The 21,463-nt window shown below is 39.6% G+C and overlaps 2 protein-coding genes across 2 annotated transcripts in view; both read right to left on the reverse strand.

Moving 5' to 3' along the window:
• Positions 1 to 896: 896 nt before the first annotated feature.
• On the reverse strand, positions 897 to 4,939 carry LOC128379964 (toll-like receptor 2). Its single transcript, XM_053339604.1, has 2 exons — positions 4,906 to 4,939; positions 897 to 3,386 (listed from the first exon to the last, which is right to left on the reverse strand). The coding sequence occupies exon 2, from the start codon at positions 3,375 to 3,377 to the stop codon at positions 1,005 to 1,007; it is 2,373 nt and encodes a 790-aa protein (XP_053195579.1). The 5' UTR covers positions 3,378 to 3,386; positions 4,906 to 4,939; the 3' UTR covers positions 897 to 1,004.
• Positions 4,940 to 6,873: 1,934 nt separating this feature from the next.
• Positions 6,874 to 21,463, reverse strand: part of tmem131l (transmembrane 131 like) — a 41,022-nt gene continuing 26,432 nt past the window's right edge. Inside the window, exons 8-34 of the mRNA XM_053339556.1 lie at positions 21,123 to 21,200; positions 19,674 to 19,827; positions 18,820 to 18,878; positions 18,629 to 18,734; positions 18,417 to 18,519; positions 17,633 to 17,777; positions 17,284 to 17,454; positions 17,116 to 17,185; positions 16,868 to 16,991; positions 16,696 to 16,765; positions 16,483 to 16,592; positions 16,297 to 16,366; positions 15,977 to 16,110; positions 15,583 to 15,725; positions 15,213 to 15,399; positions 14,718 to 14,903; positions 14,368 to 14,517; positions 13,658 to 14,210; positions 13,438 to 13,550; positions 12,902 to 13,071; positions 12,604 to 12,810; positions 12,368 to 12,446; positions 11,796 to 11,902; positions 11,559 to 11,691; positions 10,408 to 10,478; positions 10,152 to 10,285; positions 6,874 to 7,439 (exon numbers count right to left, since the gene is read on the reverse strand). Of these exons, the coding sequence (XP_053195531.1) occupies positions 7,131 to 7,439; positions 10,152 to 10,285; positions 10,408 to 10,478; positions 11,559 to 11,691; positions 11,796 to 11,902; positions 12,368 to 12,446; positions 12,604 to 12,810; positions 12,902 to 13,071; positions 13,438 to 13,550; positions 13,658 to 14,210; positions 14,368 to 14,517; positions 14,718 to 14,903; positions 15,213 to 15,399; positions 15,583 to 15,725; positions 15,977 to 16,110; positions 16,297 to 16,366; positions 16,483 to 16,592; positions 16,696 to 16,765; positions 16,868 to 16,991; positions 17,116 to 17,185; positions 17,284 to 17,454; positions 17,633 to 17,777; positions 18,417 to 18,519; positions 18,629 to 18,734; positions 18,820 to 18,878; positions 19,674 to 19,827; positions 21,123 to 21,200 (3,936 nt within the window). The 3' untranslated portion in view covers positions 6,874 to 7,130. The remainder of the gene's footprint in view (positions 7,440 to 10,151; positions 10,286 to 10,407; positions 10,479 to 11,558; positions 11,692 to 11,795; positions 11,903 to 12,367; positions 12,447 to 12,603; positions 12,811 to 12,901; positions 13,072 to 13,437; positions 13,551 to 13,657; positions 14,211 to 14,367; positions 14,518 to 14,717; positions 14,904 to 15,212; positions 15,400 to 15,582; positions 15,726 to 15,976; positions 16,111 to 16,296; positions 16,367 to 16,482; positions 16,593 to 16,695; positions 16,766 to 16,867; positions 16,992 to 17,115; positions 17,186 to 17,283; positions 17,455 to 17,632; positions 17,778 to 18,416; positions 18,520 to 18,628; positions 18,735 to 18,819; positions 18,879 to 19,673; positions 19,828 to 21,122; positions 21,201 to 21,463) is intronic.

Consider the following 21,463-nt stretch of genomic DNA (forward strand, 5'->3'; position numbering starts at 1 on the left):
TTTGAGAAAGTTTGTGATGTGGCCGCCTTCTTGGAAGTGAACACAGAGGGATACACTGCACTAACATGCACACTTACATGCACTACAGTGTGGCTTGAGTCTCTGCTCCAATCGCCATTACTCAACTATATTACTCATATAGCGAATGGTTGTTCTAACATCCAGTGAGGCTGAAAATCATTGATTGCATCTTTAAAGTAAACGTTACAGCATGTATAGACTTATGACAGCAGTGAATCCCTGTGAATCAGAGTCAGGGTTGGGAAGGTTACTTTATAAATGTAATAGGTTACAGATTACTAGTTACACTATTTAAAATGTAATATGTAACTATTTCAATAACGTATTTCCAAGTAATGTAACTTATTACATTTGATTACTTTTTGATTATTTTTTTAATTTAATAAGTGTACTCATTAAGCACCAATATCTAAGTTCAGGTGTTTTTCATGGATACTGACATGATTTATAAGGGAGATATTTTTTTAAAATATAGGCTTTATATTTTTTTATAAAGCAAGATTTATCTGTCATGTGAAAATGTATTCATTAGTTTAAGTAGATTTTGGAATATAAAATAAAGATATTTTATGAAAAAAGTAAAACGTCTGTTGTGGGCTTAATTGATACTATGACACTATTTAAGCCCATGTGTGCTCCAAATAAGCCCACCTCATGATTTATTTATAAAATATAAAAATATATTGATTTCAAAGAATTAAAAGCAGCATCTTTTTCCTCAGTGAATTACATCATGTAACACCGCTACATGTAACTAGACGTTAACATTGGAAAAGGTAGATATTTTATGTTTTCCTGCCTCCCCCAATGTGTACTGAACGAAAATCAGTTTGAAGAAAGGATGAATGTATATAACAAATATTAAGAGTGCTGATCACAGAGAATTTATTCAGATGATCCATTCTTGAACTTTTATTGAACAGAAAGCGTTACAGCAACACTTTCAAAAGTTACAGATAAAAAAGTAAATAAAAAACACCAAACTATTCATCTACATTGAATCTAATGATGTCCACAGGTCTTCTAATAGCTGCTCTCAAACTTTGCCAGAACCTGGGGATCTGGTTGTCTTCATCAGGCCACTCCAGGTATGTCCTGGAGTTCATGACTCTCCGCAGCTTACAGAACTTTTTGGGGATGGTCTCTTTGTCAATGGGCTCCAACAGAATCAGCACAGCTGTGTCGATGTTCCGGTCAAACAATCTAAAATGTGTGTAGTCCAGCTCATACTTGCACCATTCACTCCTGACAAAATGCTTTGAAATGATGAACAATGTTTTGTGACTCTTCTCTATGGCGTTCATGATGTTGTCCAAGATCCAGCCTCCAGGAACAAAGTCTCTCTTGTGTAGGCACAGGCGGACTGGAGGCTCGGACTGTTCGAGCTCCGGGATCAGATGTGCCTCCACCCAACCAGAGTCCATCTCGCTGTAAGAAACGAAGGCGTCATACTCAAGCTCTTCCTTTTTTAACTTTGGCTTCTTCTTAGCTTTCAGCCAGGCCCAGGTCATCTTCATGTACCACATCACATTGAACCTGTGACAGAGTCCGGCAAAGAGCAGAAACACTGCCAGGATGCCTAAGCAGAGTAAAGACAAAGCTAAAGCCGTGTGGCACTCAAACACTGATAACCTTGCATCCGCTATAGTCTTTCCTCTTGCAGCATCAGGCGAGTGACAGATGTAAGACTTGAGCTCGTCTCCAAATGTGACTCGATAATTCTTCATGTCACTTGTCATGAAAGCTAAAAAGTCACATGAACAGTCATACATGTTCATACCAGCCTCAAGATTCTTCAGCATTTTATATTTTTCTATGTCATTTTTACTGAATGCATTTAAGTAATTGTTTTGAATAGAGAGAAATGACAGACGAGGATATAAATCACCATCTGGGAAACTATACATTTTGTTTCCAGAGATGTATAAATCTGTGAGAAGAGGTAGTTCGATGTTGAACGCCTTCAAGTCATTGTACGATAGATCAATAATCCGTAAACTCGTCGGTAGACAAGAGGTCACAATTCCTAAATGCATTGATGAAAGGTTTAAATATTGGAGATTTGGTGGCCAGTTACAAGTCTCAGGCATTGTATAAAACATATTTCCACTCATGTCGATGTTTTTAAGGTTATGTAGTTTGGTGAAGAGCTGGCTGTTTATTGAGTGCAGGTTATTCCTGCTGATATTAATGGTTTGCAGATTAAAATGATCAAATTTGCCATCGCACAACATTTCTCTCAGGACCAGATCAGTGATCATATTGTCAGTAATGTCGAAAAACTCCAGGTCAACGACATTAACAGAGAGCAAACAAGGAATAGCGAACAACTTGGAGTTTATCAAACTAAGCCTTTGCACTCTTTCCAAGAGAGGTTTCAGGAGAGGGAGGACTGGGAAGTTGTAGTATTGAGGGATGTCAATGTTTTTAAAGATAATAACCTCCAAATGGTCAACCTTTGGGAGAAACGTAGGGGGACCGAAAATAATATATTCTATTTTTGTATCTTCAATTGCCAGCATAGTTATATCAGATTGTGACAGCATTTTCAAAAGTGTCACACTAGCCGTAATTGACATGGTTGAATTTTTCAAAATAAGACTTTTAGTACCACTGTCACTGACCACATGAATTGGGGACATTTGATCCTCTTTGTAGAACTTTGTGTCAGTGAAAGTCAGTGTTGTGTTCGGGTGTGCAACATCAGTCAGTATGACTTTTACAAGTGCAGGATTTGTCATAAATGGACCATTCAGACCAAGTGTCACATGGCTGATATGCCCAATTTGTCTCAAACTTCCTTCTGCATAGACCTGCAGTTTTTCCCCATCAAAAAATAATTCTTCAAGTTTGCTGAGCCCAGAAAAGTCACTTTTTCTGACAGACTGAAGGTGAGGTCCACCGATATGTAGGAACTTTAATTTCTTCAGCGACTGGAAGAGATTGCCTTGCCCCAGAGTTTTATACATGTTCCCCACAAGATTCAAGTACTGAAGGGATACTAGGTTCTTAAACCATCCAACAGACAAGGAATCCAGTCTATTTGAGGATAGGTCCAGTTTCTCCAAATTGGTCAGCGGGTCAAATGCTGGCTCCTCGATCACTCGGATTCTGTTGTTACTTATGATCAAACACCTTAAACTGGTGTATGCAATAAAGTCGTCGCTCGTTATTTTCCCCAGTCTGTTGAACGAGAGGTCAAGCTCAGTGGTGACGTGCGAGGGGACTGCGGGGACTTTAGTCAGGTTTTGTCTTGAGCATTTACATGATGTTCGTTCACAGCTGTGACACTGTGGTCTGGAGACGCTGTCAGTCATCGACAGGAGGACGAACATCAGAAATACCACAGTTCTCATCTTTAGTTCCTGTCAAAAATAAAAGAGAGCTAAGTATCAACCCTTTGTCCAAAATGTTCTGCAAAGCAATTTAATAATCCTAAATCTGTTAAGCATATTTAGCAAATTACCTTGACATCATCTGAGATAAATATTAAAAATGCAAATAAACGCAGTTCTGCTGTAAATGATTTAGAGATGTGTTGTTTGACTTGTTCACTAAAAGCATTTTGGGTAATTATTAGGGCTGTCAAACGATTCATTTTTTAAATCGAGATTAATCGCAGAATTTCCATAGTTAATCGCAATTAATCACGTTTTGAATTGCATGTTTAAAATCCTGTTATTTTACATTTCAAGACAGTTTCAAAGCATTTCTTACCAGAGTGTCTTAACTGGGAATCAATCATGGCTCTGCTGCGACTCCCACACTCCAAAATGGTACTTTGGTGGAGCTGAGGCTCGCTTGGCTGCACCTGGGTGTTTAGCGTGGAGGTGCTAACTCAAACTCGACGCACTCCGTTTGACACAGGTTGCATTTTACTTTTGACTTGTCAACTGAACCGTCTCGAAGTTTTTTAAAGTTAAACAAGCCGTTCAAAAGTCCAGTAGCTCTCTTACTTTGCATCACCGCGGTAGGTTTACTGCAGGAGGCCACTTCAAAGCATAGCGCTACAGCTAGAGGAGCCGTCTACGGGTGAGTAGAAGGGACAAAAAGGCTTGCAACATTAAAATGCGATTAAAAAAAAACGCGTTATGGATTGCATTAATCTAATCGTGATTAACGCGTTAATGCTGACAGCCCTAGTAATTATATAACAAAAAAATACCTATATTTTATCTTTCTAGGAAATCTTCTGAGGTTCATACTTCCTTTTCATTAAAACAATCAAAACCTTGAAATTATTACGCCATAATAATTACCGCAGTAATTAAATGGTAATTATGTCCTCTTTCAGATGGCTAACAAATGAAATGTTACATCTTACAGTAGTACGACCAGATTCACAAGAAATATTGAAAATGATTACTCAATATTAAATTGGTGTTGTACTCACCATTTAGCTTACTTGTTACACAAATAAAACAAATTACATGCTATTTAGCTAAGCCTCACTGTTGTAGCCCTATCTACATTCATTTTAAATGGTTAACACCTGCATCACATATTAAACTGTCCAGTTAAGATAAACTATTGCACACCTGTCAGCCAATCAGAATTGAGGATTCTCAGCAGCCAATAAATTAATATTGACAAAAAACGAATACAGATTCATGAATCATGATTTGTATATAATACTTAATGCTAATTTACAAATGTAATTGTATTTAAATGATTACGTAATGAATTTCAAACAGAACTGCAGTATTTTACATTCATATTCCACTTTTTACATTCAATGTACAAAGTGTTTTAATGCAAAAACTGCTTTGTTCTTATTTCGCAATTTATTATCTCTAGCTAAATACTAAATATATCTACAATTACACTTGCAGCACACTTCCAGACCCTACAAACCAAAACAGAACTGAAATAAAGTGAAAATACCTTGATGAGACTTGAGTCTTACAGCCAGTTTCTTGTCCTTCTTCAGTCTGACAGAAAGACGTATCCACAGAACTGTAACTTTCCTGTATCACTTCCCTAGTTTGCAAATGACGATGATCCTATTAATCATTCAGCCACATCAGGAAGTACATAAAGAAAAAAAGGGATGTTTCTTAACAGAACTTAGAAAAAATAATTTGCCAAACAGGAAAGTTGTTCATTGGCATGGTTTCAAGTTTCACTGACGTGTAGAAAGGCTGACAGCAGCATAAACAGTAGGAAGTACTAATGGTGCATCAGCATCTGCAACAAAGCAAACTTTCCCCATTATTCTTTTATTGTCTGTACTAGAGCTGCAATGATTAGTCCATTGAAAAATAATTAAATCGACAACTAATTAACTGGGTTCCAGCTTCTTAAATGTGAATATTTTCTGGTTCCTTTAGTCGTTTGCAATAGTAGGTTGTGGACATTGTGGTCATTTTAGGTTGCATCCTGGGTTTTTGGAAAAGGGGAAGCAGGTTTTCACCATTTTCTGACATTTTATAAACCAAACAACTTATGGTCTGATTGAGAAAATAATCAACAAACAATAAGAAGAATTGATATATAAGAGTTGCAACTAGCACTCTGACTCAGGAGAGCATCAAACCAATGTTAGCCTAAAGTAAGTGAGTGGAAATCCTTCCACTTACAGTATATGTTGGTGATCTTATCAGCCTTTAAAATGTATATTTTAAGAAAGTGCTTTTCCAGGCCAAGATAATAAGAAAATACTGATGTACTGGAATCATTAAAGTCTCTCCCACAGGTGTAACCACAGGATCAGTACATCGCCAAGCCAGGTGAAAAAGATCAGTAGATTTTAACAACTTTCATGGTGTACACAGAAAATTATAAAAACGCAACGATAAAAAAGAAGAAATCACAATTAGGTTTCACAATAGTGAGCATCTGAACAAGAAAAGATGGCTTAACACATATTTCAGACTGACAAAAAGATATCTGGGGAACAAATACACTTTTAACTTTGCTGCTTTTTTTGTTGAAATGTTCATTCTAAACTTAAAATCTCTTAAAGGATTCCTTACTGATCACTGGTCATAGTGGTGTACCACTTAGCCTGTCAATGTGAAAACAGTTGTATAATATGGTCGTGCCTTTGCAGAGAGATTTCTAAAGCCTGAAGAAACAACTCCAGTGATGTCAGATGTTTTGTAGCCTGGACCATAAATGGGACTAAAAGTCAGGATATCTCGGCCTCCACTGCTCCCACTGCTCCAAAGCTGCTCATTCTTTACTGAACTGGTTTCCTGCAGTGTGTAAATGCAACTGGTTGTAAGTGCTCAAAAAACCTTATGAGTAATGGGACACAGTGAATCAATTTAACAGGGACAGAGACATTTCTGGTGCCAGCTGAGGCTCATATTTCACAGTTTGCAGTGAATGTGCAGTTAAGAGAAAGCTGGGGGTGACACTTTACTCAGAATACCATATTTAGCATTTAAAGGCAGTATACAAACATTTAGTGAAGTTATAACACACTAAGGATATATACAAATACAATAATTTTAAGTGTTAAATTCACACTTATGTTAATAGCCAAGAGTTATAACTGCATTACTATGTTATAAACCATTTAAAATAGTTTATATACTGCTTATAAATGCTAAATAGGGGGCCTTTTTTTTTTTTACCAAAGTAGCCCCCCCCCCCCCCCCCCCACCCCATATATGGGATGTCTTCAACAAACTGCTTGTTTGGGGGGCAGTGCACTTTGAGAAATGCTTGCTCTCATTTTTCAGCTTTTAACTTGTGGTCTGTGTAAAATGATACAGAGTTTAAAACAAGTGACGGCTGGTCTCAGGCACTCTGATTCAAATTCTCAAATTTAAGAGGGCAGGTAGACACAGACAGAAAAGTTCAAAATGTTCAGTATATTAAAAAAAATGACACGTGTTGTTCAAGTACAAAACCTTTTTTTTTTAATTTTCTATGATCAAAACTGCAAAACATCTAGAAAAATATACAACAAATGCTTAACCTTTCACAACATTTAACATTTGAAAATGAGAACATAAAAGAAAAGGAATATTCACATTTTCCCCATTAATGATAAAAGAACATTCATTTTTATTTCCTTTCTTTTAGATATCAATGTTTTTATATGTTTGCAATTATTGTTAAGGTCTGCCGCTTCTTTGTTTTTTTAAATTTTTTTATTTTTAAACATCTCCACAGTAGCCGGAGTCGTTAGAGAGCTGCGAGTTGGAGCTGCGGTTGGAAGAAGAGTTCCATATGTCCAGGTTCATGTGGGGGCCGAAGGGGTTGAAGCTCGAGTACTGGGTCGGTGCGCAGATCCCCTCTGGCTCCCGGCTGAAGGGAGAATGAGGAGGGGTGATGGGGGACACGGGGGATATCGGGGCTGATCGCTCAGGCTGGAAGTGGCTCTGGTAGGGCTCGCTCTGCGGCGTCCAGATGGATCCAAACAGACTGGACATGGGAGAGAGGCTGCGGGTGCCCGAGAAGTATGGCTGTGAGGGGCAGAGAGAGAGAGACATCAGCTTTAAACTCATTCATCCCGAAATACTGTAGCTGGTTCATGTACTGTTTTTTAAATGACTCTACCGCTCTAAACACTCAGTTGTGTCTTAGTACTCTATTGCGCTTTTCCATTATACAGTTCTAGCACTACTCGGCTCGGCTTGACTCCAGGAACGACCTTTTCCATTACAAAAAAGTACCTACTCAACGTGTGCGGGGTCGTCATAGCACGGCTTCACGAAACTGCCGTGACTTCGTTTTATATGCGACACAAACACATAAACAATGGAGGACATGGAGGCAGTGGTGTACTTCCTGCTGTATGTGGCTTTCTGTCACACACAAAGCAACTAAATTGAGCCGTATGGCTGTTTTGCTGTTGCCGGTATTTAAAAATGGCGGGTTTGATTCTTGAGTGGGACGGCTCATGACTCCTCCAGTGAAGATTGCCTGACCAATCAGTGGCCGGCAGTCTGTTGACGTCATATTTAGTATCGGCTCGGCTCGCTTGGAACCTCAGCAGAGCAGGTACTAAAAAAGTACCAGGTACCAGATACTATCCCTAGTGGAAACGCAAAAAAAACTGAGTCGAGTCGCTCTAAACACTCTAAGTTGTGTCTTAGTACTCTATGACATTTTCTAACGTTACCTGTCACTTTGCTCCCTGCGGTGAGCAATGACCTGACTGTCATTCCACTCAGCATTTTAATCTCATCTCTCCATTTCAGCTAAAATAAAATGACCTTTGTGCTCTGGTTAAGACAGTACAGGAGCTCTACTGCACTTCATACAGCTCTTCTTCTGCCCGTCTTCTCTGAATACATGTTTTATTTTGACTGAACGTAACATTTCAATATAGAAATGTAGGAATCACAATTGAAATAGGGCTTAGATTGAATGGGTCATCTTTATAGTTGTGTGTGATTTGAGAGTCAACTAAACTAAACTTATGAGTCTGATTTTAAAATATCATTATACATTTTTAGTATAGTTTTATTTTATGGCAACAACAGTAATTTTTAAGGCTGATAATGACATATTATTCTTTTAGTATTTGTCTTTGCCCTTAAACTTTGGAATAGTTTACTTCTTGCTATTAAATTATAAAATTCAACCGAGACTTATATTACTTACTTTTTTTTTTAAAACTGATGATTTTTGTCATTATTTTCTGTTTGTTGTTATCTTGCTTATTTGATATGTAATATTTTTTAACATGTAGCACTTTGCAATGTTTGTTTTAAATTACAAATACATCTTTACTCACTACATTCGAGTGACTACTGAAGAGTAGAACGGTCACATGACATTTTTTGATTAGAGCTAGCCTATATGACCAAAATCTAATATCCCGATAACGATACCTTTCCTGATACAGCACATTTTAATTCAGTGAATAAATAGTTAGTATGTGCAACTGAGACAGCAGTGGAGAGTTGGAGCGTAGTGGCAGATTTATACTAAGGTCATATAATGTAAGTGGTTTTAAGACTTTAGTATCACTGAAAATTATGTTGTAAATATTACAGTCAATTTTGATACTTTGCTGGAAAAACTATCAATAAAATACACATAATAAGCTGAAAAAAACAGACATTTCTTCAACATACAAACAAATACTGTTAGTATGTGATAAGGCTGAATATATCGGCTCACTCCTGAATTGTTTGTGCTCATTAAAAACTACCCACTAAGTGCTCGAGACACTGCTGCAAGTCAATTGTGCAAAAAGCAGAAGTAAACGAAAGAGAAGTTAAAACCGTAAAAACCCACTTTGTGAAAGATGGGACTATTAAAAAAAACTGCTTTTGTTGGTAAGTTCTGCTCAGAAGTGATGTGATGAAAGCTGAAGAGCTGATAACTTCCCCTAAATGGTATATGAGCCACTTTGGAGAAGACACTGGTGTATTCAGTGTCTGTGTTGTTCAGAGTTACACGACCACAGTTTAAACCAAATACTTAATACTACTACTACTACTACTACTTAATACTAAAATGTATTTTCTCCAACTCTTCTAGTGCAACAACTGAAATAGTTCTGTGTCAATGCACAAGATAAAAAAATAGCCCTGATAAAAGTGTTTCATTGCACAGTGCAACTCTTTATTTGAAACTATTGGTTCATATCTACTGCATTTATCTACTCCATGTGCAGACAGGACAACCACATCCTGCATAACTATATTTAAGTGCAACTGTTCGAGGAAATAAACGTGTCTTGTCAGCGTCTCATGGTTTATTTATGTGCCTGTAGCTTTGTGGTATTAGTGAAATCAAATATGACTACTTTTTTTTCCTTTTTTTTTAGAATTACGATAATATGAGATAATATGATCTCTGAGGACATAACCATAATGTGGCTGTACATGACTTAAGAACATGTTGTCGTTGAGGCCGGGAAAAGTAGATGGCAGTGCTTTTTTACCTTAATGGACAGAATGCTTAATATTTTGCCACATTTAGGAGCAATTTGGGGTTCAGTGTCTTGCTCAAGAACTAATATGTGGACAGGAATCAGGGATCAAACCACCAACTATGTGACGAGCAGACGGCCCACTTTAACTCCTGAGCTACATTTTACCTACATCACAGTATTTCAATAACGGAAATCCATTAACATACTGTTCTGTCATCTTATCAAATTAATATAACCTGTATAATTCCTGTATAACTGTATCTGATTCAGTATTGTGACTCCTCACCTTACTGCCCACACAGGCTGCTGTGTCCCAGGATGAAGGCGATTCCTGAGGCTGTTCCTCGCTCCAGCTGGTCTGATTGCTGTGTACATTCTGGCTCTCCTGACTCGGAAAACCGCTCGGGAACGTTCCATTACCTATGGGATTATTACGATAAACAAATGCTGAACTCGAACATTAAATTAAAACTTGTTGCACCTGTAAACACTTTACAGGTTTCAGGTGATTTGATACTTAAAGTGCATTATGAATAAAGTACCTATGTAGTTGCCTTCCTGACTGTAGGTGTATGGACTGTTGCAATGGCTGTTGGCACTTCTCCAGGTAAACCTATAGGACAACAAGGAAATATGTAATAAACATTTAAATGCTGTGACAGATTAAACTTTATCTCTAAAACACAAAGACACACTGCTGCAGCACAGGGAGGATAATTATTCAAACTGTTAACCGGTATCAGCTGGGACTGATCTACAGAGCTCCCAATAAAGTTATTTTAAGCAGTCTGGGGTGCTGTTTACACAAAGCTGTAAAGTGACATCACAGTAATGCAGTTTTCACAACTATGGATGTGCTGGTATCAAATTATCATGCTATGGTTATTCTGACCAAAAATATTACAGTAAAAAGGTATAATCACTGTAATCATAAAACTTATCCGAAATACTAGTGCACAGGAAAATTGCTTGACACCATGTTCAGCTTGGATTTAATCAAACTGAACAGAGGGGTAACATTACTGCAAATGACAGTAACTGACATCGAAAACACCAAAAAAAGCAGACTGGTTGTTCAAAGTTTAAGACAGTTGACTGGAAATTACTTTAAATGCAGCTCATTGTCTCTTTTGGGTATTAATAGCTGTGAACAAACCAAAAAAAAAAAAAGCCTGTATTGTCAATCAGTTATATTCACTTTACCATAAACTAGGTGCGGTTTACTAGCTAATATTAGCACAAGTCATGGACACAGTGGGTACTGACGGTAATGGGAAAGTTAAGCTGTGTTATTTTCATCAGAATGTTTCACCATTTGCTGTATAATAAAAAACATAACTGACCGATTTCTAACCACAACACGACACATTTAGGAAATTCAGATCAGGAAATGATTATATTAGCTTCATCTGTTGACAGAAAACGAGCACTGTATTGTGTCGACTGCTGTAGTCTGTTGAACACGTTGTATAAAAAAAGTACATTAATGCTTTGGGTTTCATTCTTAATATAAACATGAATATTTTAATCGAGGTTAGATGGCTCATTGTACAATTTACAGCACCAGAATCTTTTTCTTATCCAAGCAAAACTAATATTGTGACTGAAACACCTCTAAATCAGTATCGATAACCAGCCCTATTGTTTATATAAAAATATTAAGGAGTAGAGTTTTAAGCATTTAGACACCTACCCATTGTATGACCCGGTGGTTGCTTGCTGAGGTATGTAGGGCAGAGCTTCGGTGGTGTTGTATCTGAACTCATTGGTGAGGGGGATGGATGGAGCTGACCACGTCTCTTCAGGCACATACTGACCTGTCAGGTCTGAGCAAACACAAAACACATTTCCATCAGAGACCAGAAGATATGAAGTTTTTATTTTAAAAAAAAACACATCAAGCATTTATTGTAAAAGTTTGTGTCTTTACCTGTGGTCCTGTCCACTCCTGCAGTAACCGCAGCAAAACTGGGGGTGAAGTTGGACACTGCGGGGTCGGGGCTTTGGCACATGTCTTTACGATACAAGCTGTTCATGCTGAACACAGAGAAGGAAAAGGTTAAAGGTCAAAACTGAGAATGAATGACAAGAAAGTATATATTGTACAAGTTCTCTCTCCCAACAATACGGATTACAATCTGGAGATCTTCAGTGAACCGGCCAATACAAATAACTGGTATCAACGCTTTGATACACAAGCCTGAGCAATATTCAGTATGACACTATTTGTGGCAATATTAATAAAAGAGGAAAACAAATCTGTATATTATGAATGATCATCATTTAAGAGTTTTAAATTTATATATATGTATAAATATACAAAAATGCTCACTGGAAGACATTTTACATTTTAAGTTCGATTTCCAGCTTTTTCAACACACAGATACTTGTATTTGTTTATTGCAGAGTATTGCTAACAAATGCAGATAAAAGCACCTTTGTAGATTTATACAACTATCACAGCCAGTCCTTGTACAAGTTCATGTGTGTTTGTTGAAATACCTGAGAGCCTTGTAGTTTGCATTCATGGTCTGGTAGCAGTCTCTCTCTACTGGGTAGACACCGTACTGCATGGAGTCCCCTGTAAAAACAATCAATCCATCAAAATTATAGCTTCAGTCATGGTTCTGTGCTTGGTAATGGGTAAATTATGATACTTAATAGATTGAGTAAAAACCCAAAGAGAGAAATCCGACCATATGTTTTCTTCCATATGGTATTAAATAAGAGCTCCGTACTTTTTCTAGATGAGGTAGTGCAGGCGTGTGTCCGGGCACTGCCGTCCTTGTCTCCCTCTATGCTACTGGCACTGCTCCAGCTGCCCCAGCTTCCTCGGCTGGCCCTCACACTACCTGAAGAGCTGCCAGAGTCTGAGCCGGACTCACACACTCCGCCGCCACGCCGCTCAGTAGCACACTTTCGTCGAGTGCGGGCAGGACACACACCTGTCGGAAATCAACAAAATCCAAGTGTTGAGATGTTGCTGAGTCATACTGAAGCTGCGGAAAATTGTGGTCAAATCATGAGATTACACACCATTCTGTTTGAGGGGGCTCTCGGCAGTTAGTGCAGGCTTTGGTGCTTCTGACTTGGAGGCGTTGCAGCAGCGGTTCCTGTTGCGGGATCCGCTGATGATACGCTCCCCTGTTTTCCAATCAGGTTCTTTCTCCCTCTCTGGCATCACTAGCACACTGTGCTCAGGGGCACTGGAGTAAGCAATAATATCAAAACATAAATAACATCATATTTTACTGTTTGGTGCTTTAACATTCTGTCCTGTCTTATTAATTTGGGATACTTGATGCCTTTATTAGACAGCCATGATGGTGAAATGACAGAAATCTCCCCGGCCAGATTCAAACTAGGGGCATTTCAGGTCATGACGCATTTTTTTACGCCTAAACCACGGTGGCAGCCTCAGTTACACTGCTGTTTAATGTAGCCATTTTGTTCACTTTTTTAACATTGCACAACAAACACCAATATAATAAAATATCTTAATATGGAGCAATAAAATAAATGTGAATTGTTTTATTGTTGAAAATACTCGTTCGGCAAGGTGTGAGTTTTACCTTGTGACATTCTCCATCTTCCTCCGACTCCTCTTTCCCTTATTATTTCCTGGTACTGTGCCAATCTCTGCACTTTGTACTTTCTTTTTCTGGCCTTTGCCATCTTCTCTTAGCTTGAGAGAGAAAGAAAAGAGTGATAATGGTTAGAAATATGTGCGTTCAAAAGTGTCTGAATCAATTAGTAAGACATCAAATTTAAGTGAGCAGGCACATCACTTACCTCCAGTTCAGAACTGTCCCTTTTCTCAGAGTTGATCTTCTCTGCATAGTGCTCAGTGTGGGCCTTCTCTATAGGACTGCACACCAGCAGGCCAGGTCTAGGTCCTGGGCACAATGTGACATTATTTGGGAAACCAGCAGGTATTTCCATGGGAAACATAACTGCTGCTGGCACCATATCTTCTATAGTGCTGTGGGTGTCTTCTTTAAAGTCTTCTGGTGTCTTTTGATCCAGCTCACTGATGAACGCTGGCTCATTGTTGTTGCAGAAATCAGGGTCTGGGGTCAGGGGAGGGTCAGGTATCAGGTCTTCATGCTCTTCTTCCATTGTCACATTGCCTGTCGCTGCTGTGGAGGAGCTGGACTTGTATTTGGTGTAATAGAGTGAAACCTTGTGTTTCTTTTGTTGTTGGGTTGGGGTGGTTGAAGAGCCCTTCTTTGAGGATTGAGGACGTGGGGCGGGGCTGTTGGCCAAGGCTGGAGAGCCTCGCCCCTTACCTTTGTCAGAGGTATGACAGGTGTCCACATAGCTCTTACAACTGCCCTTCGTTTTACTGCACAAACAAGATACAAAAAAAAGACTAATTTAAGTATTTTAAGACCAGAAAACATCATCTGGTGATGAATTTGTCTTCAAACATGAATACTGCAAATAGTAAACATTTTATTCATAACACGTGTACATGTTGCTGAAAAGAAGGTTTGACGTACTTTACTCCGTTGGGTGTGATATTGTTGGCGGGGCCATTGTCCCGAGACAGCACAGAGTTGTGGTTGCTCCTGATGCTGGGCATGGAGAACTCATTCAGGATGTACTGGGCCTGATGAAAGGCCATCAGACACACACCAAACAGGGAAAAGCTGCAAAGAAAAGAGAATGAGAAATTACCAGAGGATCTAAAAGTATATTTAAATGATAGGTGTGTTTCTATGGTTGTATGAATTATTGTGTTAGCTAGTTATATTCAGATCACAGAGTAACAGAACAAAAGATGGCGTTGTGGCATCTCAATACTTCTTAATAATCTTCTCATTTTGTGGAGGGGATCTTTAATGCTAACCATGTGAAGATGAGTGTGACCACCCAGAAGGTTTCCTCCCAGCTGGGGCCAGGAACCACCTGGGCGCAGAGAGGCAACATGTGGTGGGGCAGCGTCACATTGAGGGTGAAAGGGAACAAGGTGCCGCGTGATGTCACCAGGATGAGGTCACGGATGACCCAGGATGAGGTGAAGTCTGGGGTGAACCTAAAGACACAGATAGGTGGAGACAGAGAGGGAGACAAAAGAAATGGATAGAGGAAGATGTAGTAGAGAAAGAGGAGATAAAAAAGGAAGATCTAATTACAAGGGCATATTGCACAAGTATGTAAAAGAGGAAGAGAGATAATAAGGAATTAAGTGAACAGATGTGGGCACCGCCTGCGGTTTAAATGGCAGTGTACCAATTCACAACCACCAATGTCAAAACAATCAAGTACACAAGATGTTCAGACTATTTAGATATTAAGTGAACGTAAAAAGATAAAACAAAAAACAAGCTAAAATTCAACGTACGCGATGGTGATCTCAGAGGAGGTGTTGTGGTCCAGGCTGAAGGAGCGACACTGGAGCACCTCGAAGCCATACCCCTGACACTTATATCCATTTATATTCATTGACATGACAGTAAGCGGCAGCTCTCCTGCATTCTCCACCTTGAAACTCTTTCTGATGGCGAAAAGTGGCTTGTTGGTGCGCAGGCCTACGGGGAGACATACACAACATTTAGTCATTTATGAAGTCAATATTTACCACTGAACTTAAAAGGCAGTATTATTCAACAGTACTTTATTTATGTGTAGTTCAGTTTAGTACATTGGGATGCCCATTAGCCGTTACCAAGGCAACAGCTACTCTTCCTGGGGTCCATAAACTTAAATCTCACCATCTCGGCACTCCATTAGAGTTGACTGAGGAACGTTGAAGCGCAGAGAAGCTCCTGGGCCGGGTAGTTTGCCTCCGACTCTGAGCAGCTCTTTGGCCCCATGGCCCTGGACTGTCACCATGTCAAACACTGTCAGGTTGTTCCTGTAACACAATAAAAAAAGACACACGGTGAGCCTTGATTCACACTTTTAAAAAGAGAGCAACTAATATTATACTTAGCATACACTAGAGTTAGAGTTGGTGTATTATTAAATGGCAACAACATATATATACTAGAGTCACTAACACTGTGCTGCTGGTATGGCTAAAAATAACAACAAAACTGTATTGTGTCTTTTGACTGTTTTGTGAAAAGGCATGAACCCACTCATCCTGGTGATATGAATCAGTACCTGATGATGAGAATGGTAGTGGTCGGTTTGTGCTCAGAGGGAGTAAAGACAACAGCAACCTCTCTGGCCTCCCAGGGTTGCAGTAAAAGACGCAGGACACCCTCTCCTGTCATCTCCTCCACACTCTCACCAACCTGTACACAAACACATAGATAAAAGTGAAAAAGGCTGGCAGGGAAACTGTTGCTGAATAACAACAAGCACGACGGTGAACGACTGTCCGTTTATTCAACAAATGCATAGATAAGTTAGCTAAGGCTTACATGCTGGCAGCCAAAAAGCAATAAACTTTATTTCTCAGGAGTGTTTTCAGGATTTACCTTGGGAGGAGTGGCCAACAGAGAGAACTCTGTGGTACTGACATTGACAGAGAGGGGGCTGATATTAAACCTGCCAATAAAAACAAAGATAACAGACACATCAACTAAGGGGTTGTACTGACTGAGGCAGAAAACATCAGTTGAATCATTCTTTGTGATATAATACATATACTCTAGACAGTATACCATTTGGTTAGCAGGTCCAGAGCCTCCAGGGGGGCCGGGTACAGGGAGAGGATGCGAATCTCTACAGAAACAACCGAAGAAGAAGGATTCTTCACCATAAAGGTCTTCACCTAAAAACAAGAACATTTTCTTTCAGACAAATGTCACAAATTTTAAATCTAACTTTAAAACATATGATACATTTTCGGATAATAACTATTATGTGTTGCCCACCCTGCTCTCATTGACAGGTGTAGCTCCGAAGTCCAAAGGTGAGGATGTTTCCACAGGGAGTCTGGGCCATCTGAGATGACAAAAGGATTCACATGATTAATAATGTTAATGGTGTCACATAAAGCACAGAATCACTTGATGAGGAAAGCAGCATGTTGCATTAAACACTGACCTGCAAGGAAGTTTGTCTTTGTGGTTCTGCCATCCAGAGCAGAGCTCAGCAGCCAGTTTGCTGTCTATGGCCCAAGATGAAGGGAAAAAGTCTGGGAGGAGAGTGCGCTGCCACTCTGAACGACCTGATGGGATATTCAAGAAACAAAGAACACATTAACAAAATAAAAAATAAAAAACAAACCCCCCAAAACAACTCATTACGTTTCCTTTTCACACAGAAAGTGGTTATAATGTTCCTTGTCTAACCTGTTTCAGATAATCTAAGTGGGCAAGGTCGTGCACACTCTCGTTCAGCCTCAAACATCACTTCCCCCTGCTGAGAGAATAAACACATCAATTAATTCCACATTTGATTTATTACACTACTTCCCAGTCAAACACACCCTTTAGTAACCATTAAAGCAAGTCTTTTACCTTGGAAGGAGAAGAGTGAAAGTAGAGGGGAATTTGCAGGGTGGTGCCCAGTTTGGTGTCCAGACTCAGGGTGAACATGTGGTTCATGGGCAGGGTCCTGCTGAGCAGCTGGAGGGACAGGACATGCCAGCAGCCCTGGGGAACTATGACCGGACCGCTGAAGTTCATCACCTGACAGACAGGAGGCAGCAGAGACATTAGTGTTGGATCCTGTCATGAACTTCTCTGTTATAAATGCTAGTGTGCTTTGGCCAGGTCAGAGTCCATTTGGCATAAACTAAGTGATCATCATTTTATCATCCTGCAACTAGATCTGCGTCCGATCATCACACGCTGCAGTGGTGCATACCTTCATCACTCCCTGCAGCGTCTGTGAGAGGCTGGCATTCTTCACAGTTAATGGCAGGTGGAAGGGGTTAGTCAGCCACAGGTCCACCTGGTCTGCATCGCTTTGTTTAACCTGGAAAAGGCTAAACAGATCCCCTACGGTCCTTCTGCAAAAAGCAACAAGAAAACTATACTAAAATAACGCTTATATGACTCTTCATGAGCAGTTAAAGTGTTTTAATATTGCTGCGCGCTCAAGCTATTACAGCAGCTAATGAAAATAGACTACTGATGACCTGTTACTGCTGTATGTTGTACAGAAAAAATGATTGTGTGCTGATCAGAAGTATTTGCAGACACTAGTAGCTGTGATGTTTCGGTATTCACAGACCAAAGCGTGACTCGGGTGCAATAGTCTATTTGCGCACAGCGACAGCTCTGATGAAGAGTTTTTGGGACTCAGTGAGCATACAACTACACACAGTATTAAACATGTAAAGTTACTGTGTTCTTTTAAAAAGTTTAATTGAAACTCACAGCCCAACCTGGTCTGAGTTAATATACCGGTCCACTTCAGATAAGCAAATCATTACTAGACCATTAACCATTAACCATTATCTCAACACACTGTTTCAGGTGTAATATTTGTTTTTTATTGGGTTTCAAATAAAAGTAAATTGAGAACGTTTTAGTTAGTTCAGTATAAACATATGTGTTTATAAATGAATAACTACTTATGCATTCAAATGAACCAGATCTGTTATGACAACCTGGGACTGAAAAAGTCCTTCAAATTTCTGAATTACCTGTGTGTGATATGTAATCCAGGGAAGGTGTAGGTTGTCCTGTTTCCCAGAACTTTTAAACTGATATGACTTATGCATTTCCTTCCATGGCCTGGCAATGAACCTGACATCAAACACAAAACTGTTAGAATAAAATATTCCAAGACATTTTTGAGAAAATGAATTGCACTTATTACTGATAACAAATGATTCAAACTAAAATGAGTATTCACTTCTGCAGGCGAGGGTAGCCACTTCTGTGAAGTTTTTTGCGTCTGGCCTCAGAAGAACCTGATTTAATTCCAGGCTCGCCTCCACCTTTGATAGCACCTGCATGTCCTGTGGAGATAAAAACATCTAGTCAAGGCCTGTACTTTGCTACCTGTAAAAACAAAACAAACGAAAAACAAAGACAACACCTCACCTTTACGTAGAACTTCTTCCCTCCAGAATTTAACATATAAACTCCTATTTTTGGTTCCCCTGTAGAAACAAAGGACAGGAAAGTCAAAATAATGTATTCAACATCCCCAATGTGTGTACTAGCTTGCTGAAACATGTTTTCACAAGGCAGATGCATCTTTTCGAAGAGGTATATTTCAAGTTAAAACTTCTAAATGAAATGAAAAGTGACCTCCATGTCAACATAGCAACAAAAAGTCAAAACAAGACAATAGCAAGTCACAGCACAACCAGTCTAATGCTGCACAAAGTTAACAGCTTTTCTGTTGCAGTTCATTGACAAAGCCTCATGTGAGGGTGAACATGATGAAACTATTCAGTAATTGTACACCGATGATTTGAATGAGAACACTTGATTTCATTGGTTCTTTGATTGTTGTTCTGTCAACTGAGCTCAGGAAAGCAGAATTGATGTTCTCATATTTCTCTCATGTCTCTCATCTGACAGTTCTTTCATAACAGCAATAGCGTCATTAAAAATGATCTCCCCACTTTTTGTTGATGAAGTTTGTTTTTTTCTCCCCCCCCAGAGCAAAAGTTGATTCAAGAGAAACAGAAAAACAGTCACAGGAAATACATAATTAGCTTCATATCTAACTTCAAAACTATTTTAATCTTTTAAACTTCTGCTTTGATAGCTGACCAAAAAAGGCAAGATAAGACTGGTGTAATGAGAGTGGAGGCTGAAAATACAGCAATACGCTTGTGTGAAATTAGATGTTTCTCCTCAAATGTCAAATCAAATCATCAAGCTATACTGTGATGTACTTCCGTGCCTTTGTCGCATTCCCACAGCTAATTTCCCTCTCTACCCACCTACTGCAGCCTGTCCGACAGTGGGGGCCACCAGCAGCACCAAAATATGCTCAATGACGTAAGGCTTGAGCTTGTCCAGGTCAGCGGGCCGGTCTCCACGCGCCGACAGATTAATCTGCAGACTGAGGCGCTCCTCACTCTGGAAGCAGGACCCCTGGGACGGGACAGGAAAAGCATACCAGTCACGCACCAAGCCGAGTCGGGTTAAAAGAACAACAAAAGCGAAGCATGACAAGCAGTCTAGGAATGAAGAAGTACAGTAAATAAACGCACAAGAAATAACAATCTAGATACTAAAAAAAGAGAAAAAGAATGTATGAATTGAGTTCAGTGTGAATCATTTTCTTTGCTGTTGAGTCGTCAGATGCATGGTGTGTATCAGCCAGCAGACACAACAGGGCCGTAACCTACTGCCCCCCCTCCACTCCAGCCTGTGACTAACACCCTCTTCAAGCTGACAGCTCAGTACTGTGAAAGTGCAAATCTCACTGCAAACCAGGGCTCGTCCTCAGTGGGCGAATCACCGCTTGACGACCTGCAGACAGATTCCCTGGCTTGATGCCACTGGGCTCAAGGCCTGCAATAGCAAACCTAATCCCCTGAAACCAAGGCTACTGTTAACTTCCTGTGAGGCTCATTTAATCTGTGAGATACTGATCAAAGCCCAGTTCTCATTTCTGTTGGTGAAGACTTAGATGAGCGGCTAAAAGAACCGAGGAACGAGCAGGTGTTGATCTTGGAGACGAGCCGGAGGTCACAGCTGGGATATTGTGCAACTTAACGTAAGGATGACTTCGGTTCGTATATTATTATGACAATATTGTTCGGTCGTCTGCAGCCGTGTCTTGCATCATGTGTATTGCGCCACGTAAGTACTGAGGGCCCTGTGTCAATTATGGAGCCTCTTGAGAAAGCAATTAAAAGTCTGGCAAGAGATCTCTCACCCTCCTCGGGGGCTATTGTGAAAACAGAAGGCGCTCAGATGACAAGCCCGGCTGTCTGTTTAAATTTTTACACTAGCTGGCCCTCTGCGCTGAGGGGTGGGTTCGACGAGAGTAGTGAAAGAGGATCTGCCCTATTATATGTGATGAAGTACCATGCTTTTGTGTTTTCTCTCACATCTCTCTCTATCATTTCCCCTCCTTCTTATGCTATCTTATTTGTCCCATGACAACTGACAAGGAACGAGTGTAACTAGTTTTTACGACAGGCGTAATTAGAAATTAACAAAAGGTATTGTGCTTATTTTTAGTTATAAGAATGCAGAATATCTGGCTGATATGAAACAGCTGGGGAACCACCGCCTTTGCATAGGTTTGAATTATTAGGTCTTCCAGGTGCATCCGTCGTATCTGATTTGACAGAACTGGCAGCAATGGCTGATCTGGACAAACATGAATCAAAATAATCTGTGTGAAGATCTGAATGATCCATAAGGAAAAGAAGTACCTGAGGGTTGTTGTACAAACTCTTCGGTAGGCTGCACTCCAGGAGTAGACCCAGTATGGTGATGTTGGAGGCATCTTCCTGCAGGAGAAACAACATAACAAGCCACATATTCAAAGGTTAATTTGTTTCAAGAGAATTATATATTAAAAAAATAATAATAATAATAATAAAATAAATATCAATCAGCAGTCGGGTGTTCAATGTTTATCTTTCATATAAGCTACTGATTAGTGGATTTCACCACACTGAACTCTAGTTGTGTTAGCCATGAACTACACAATGATTCAACATCACAGCTTTAGTTGATCTTTTTCCACGACGAAAATCTCCCCAAAAGTTAT

Source organism: Scomber japonicus, chromosome 2 (genome assembly GCF_027409825.1).
Source record: "Scomber japonicus isolate fScoJap1 chromosome 2, fScoJap1.pri, whole genome shotgun sequence".
NCBI lineage: Eukaryota > Metazoa > Chordata > Actinopteri > Scombriformes > Scombridae > Scomber > Scomber japonicus.

Coding starts and splice junctions, on each gene's coding strand:
- LOC128379964 (XM_053339604.1), bottom strand. CDS start 3,377: ATGAGAACTGTGGTATTTCTGATGTTCGTCCTCCTGTCGATGACTGAC.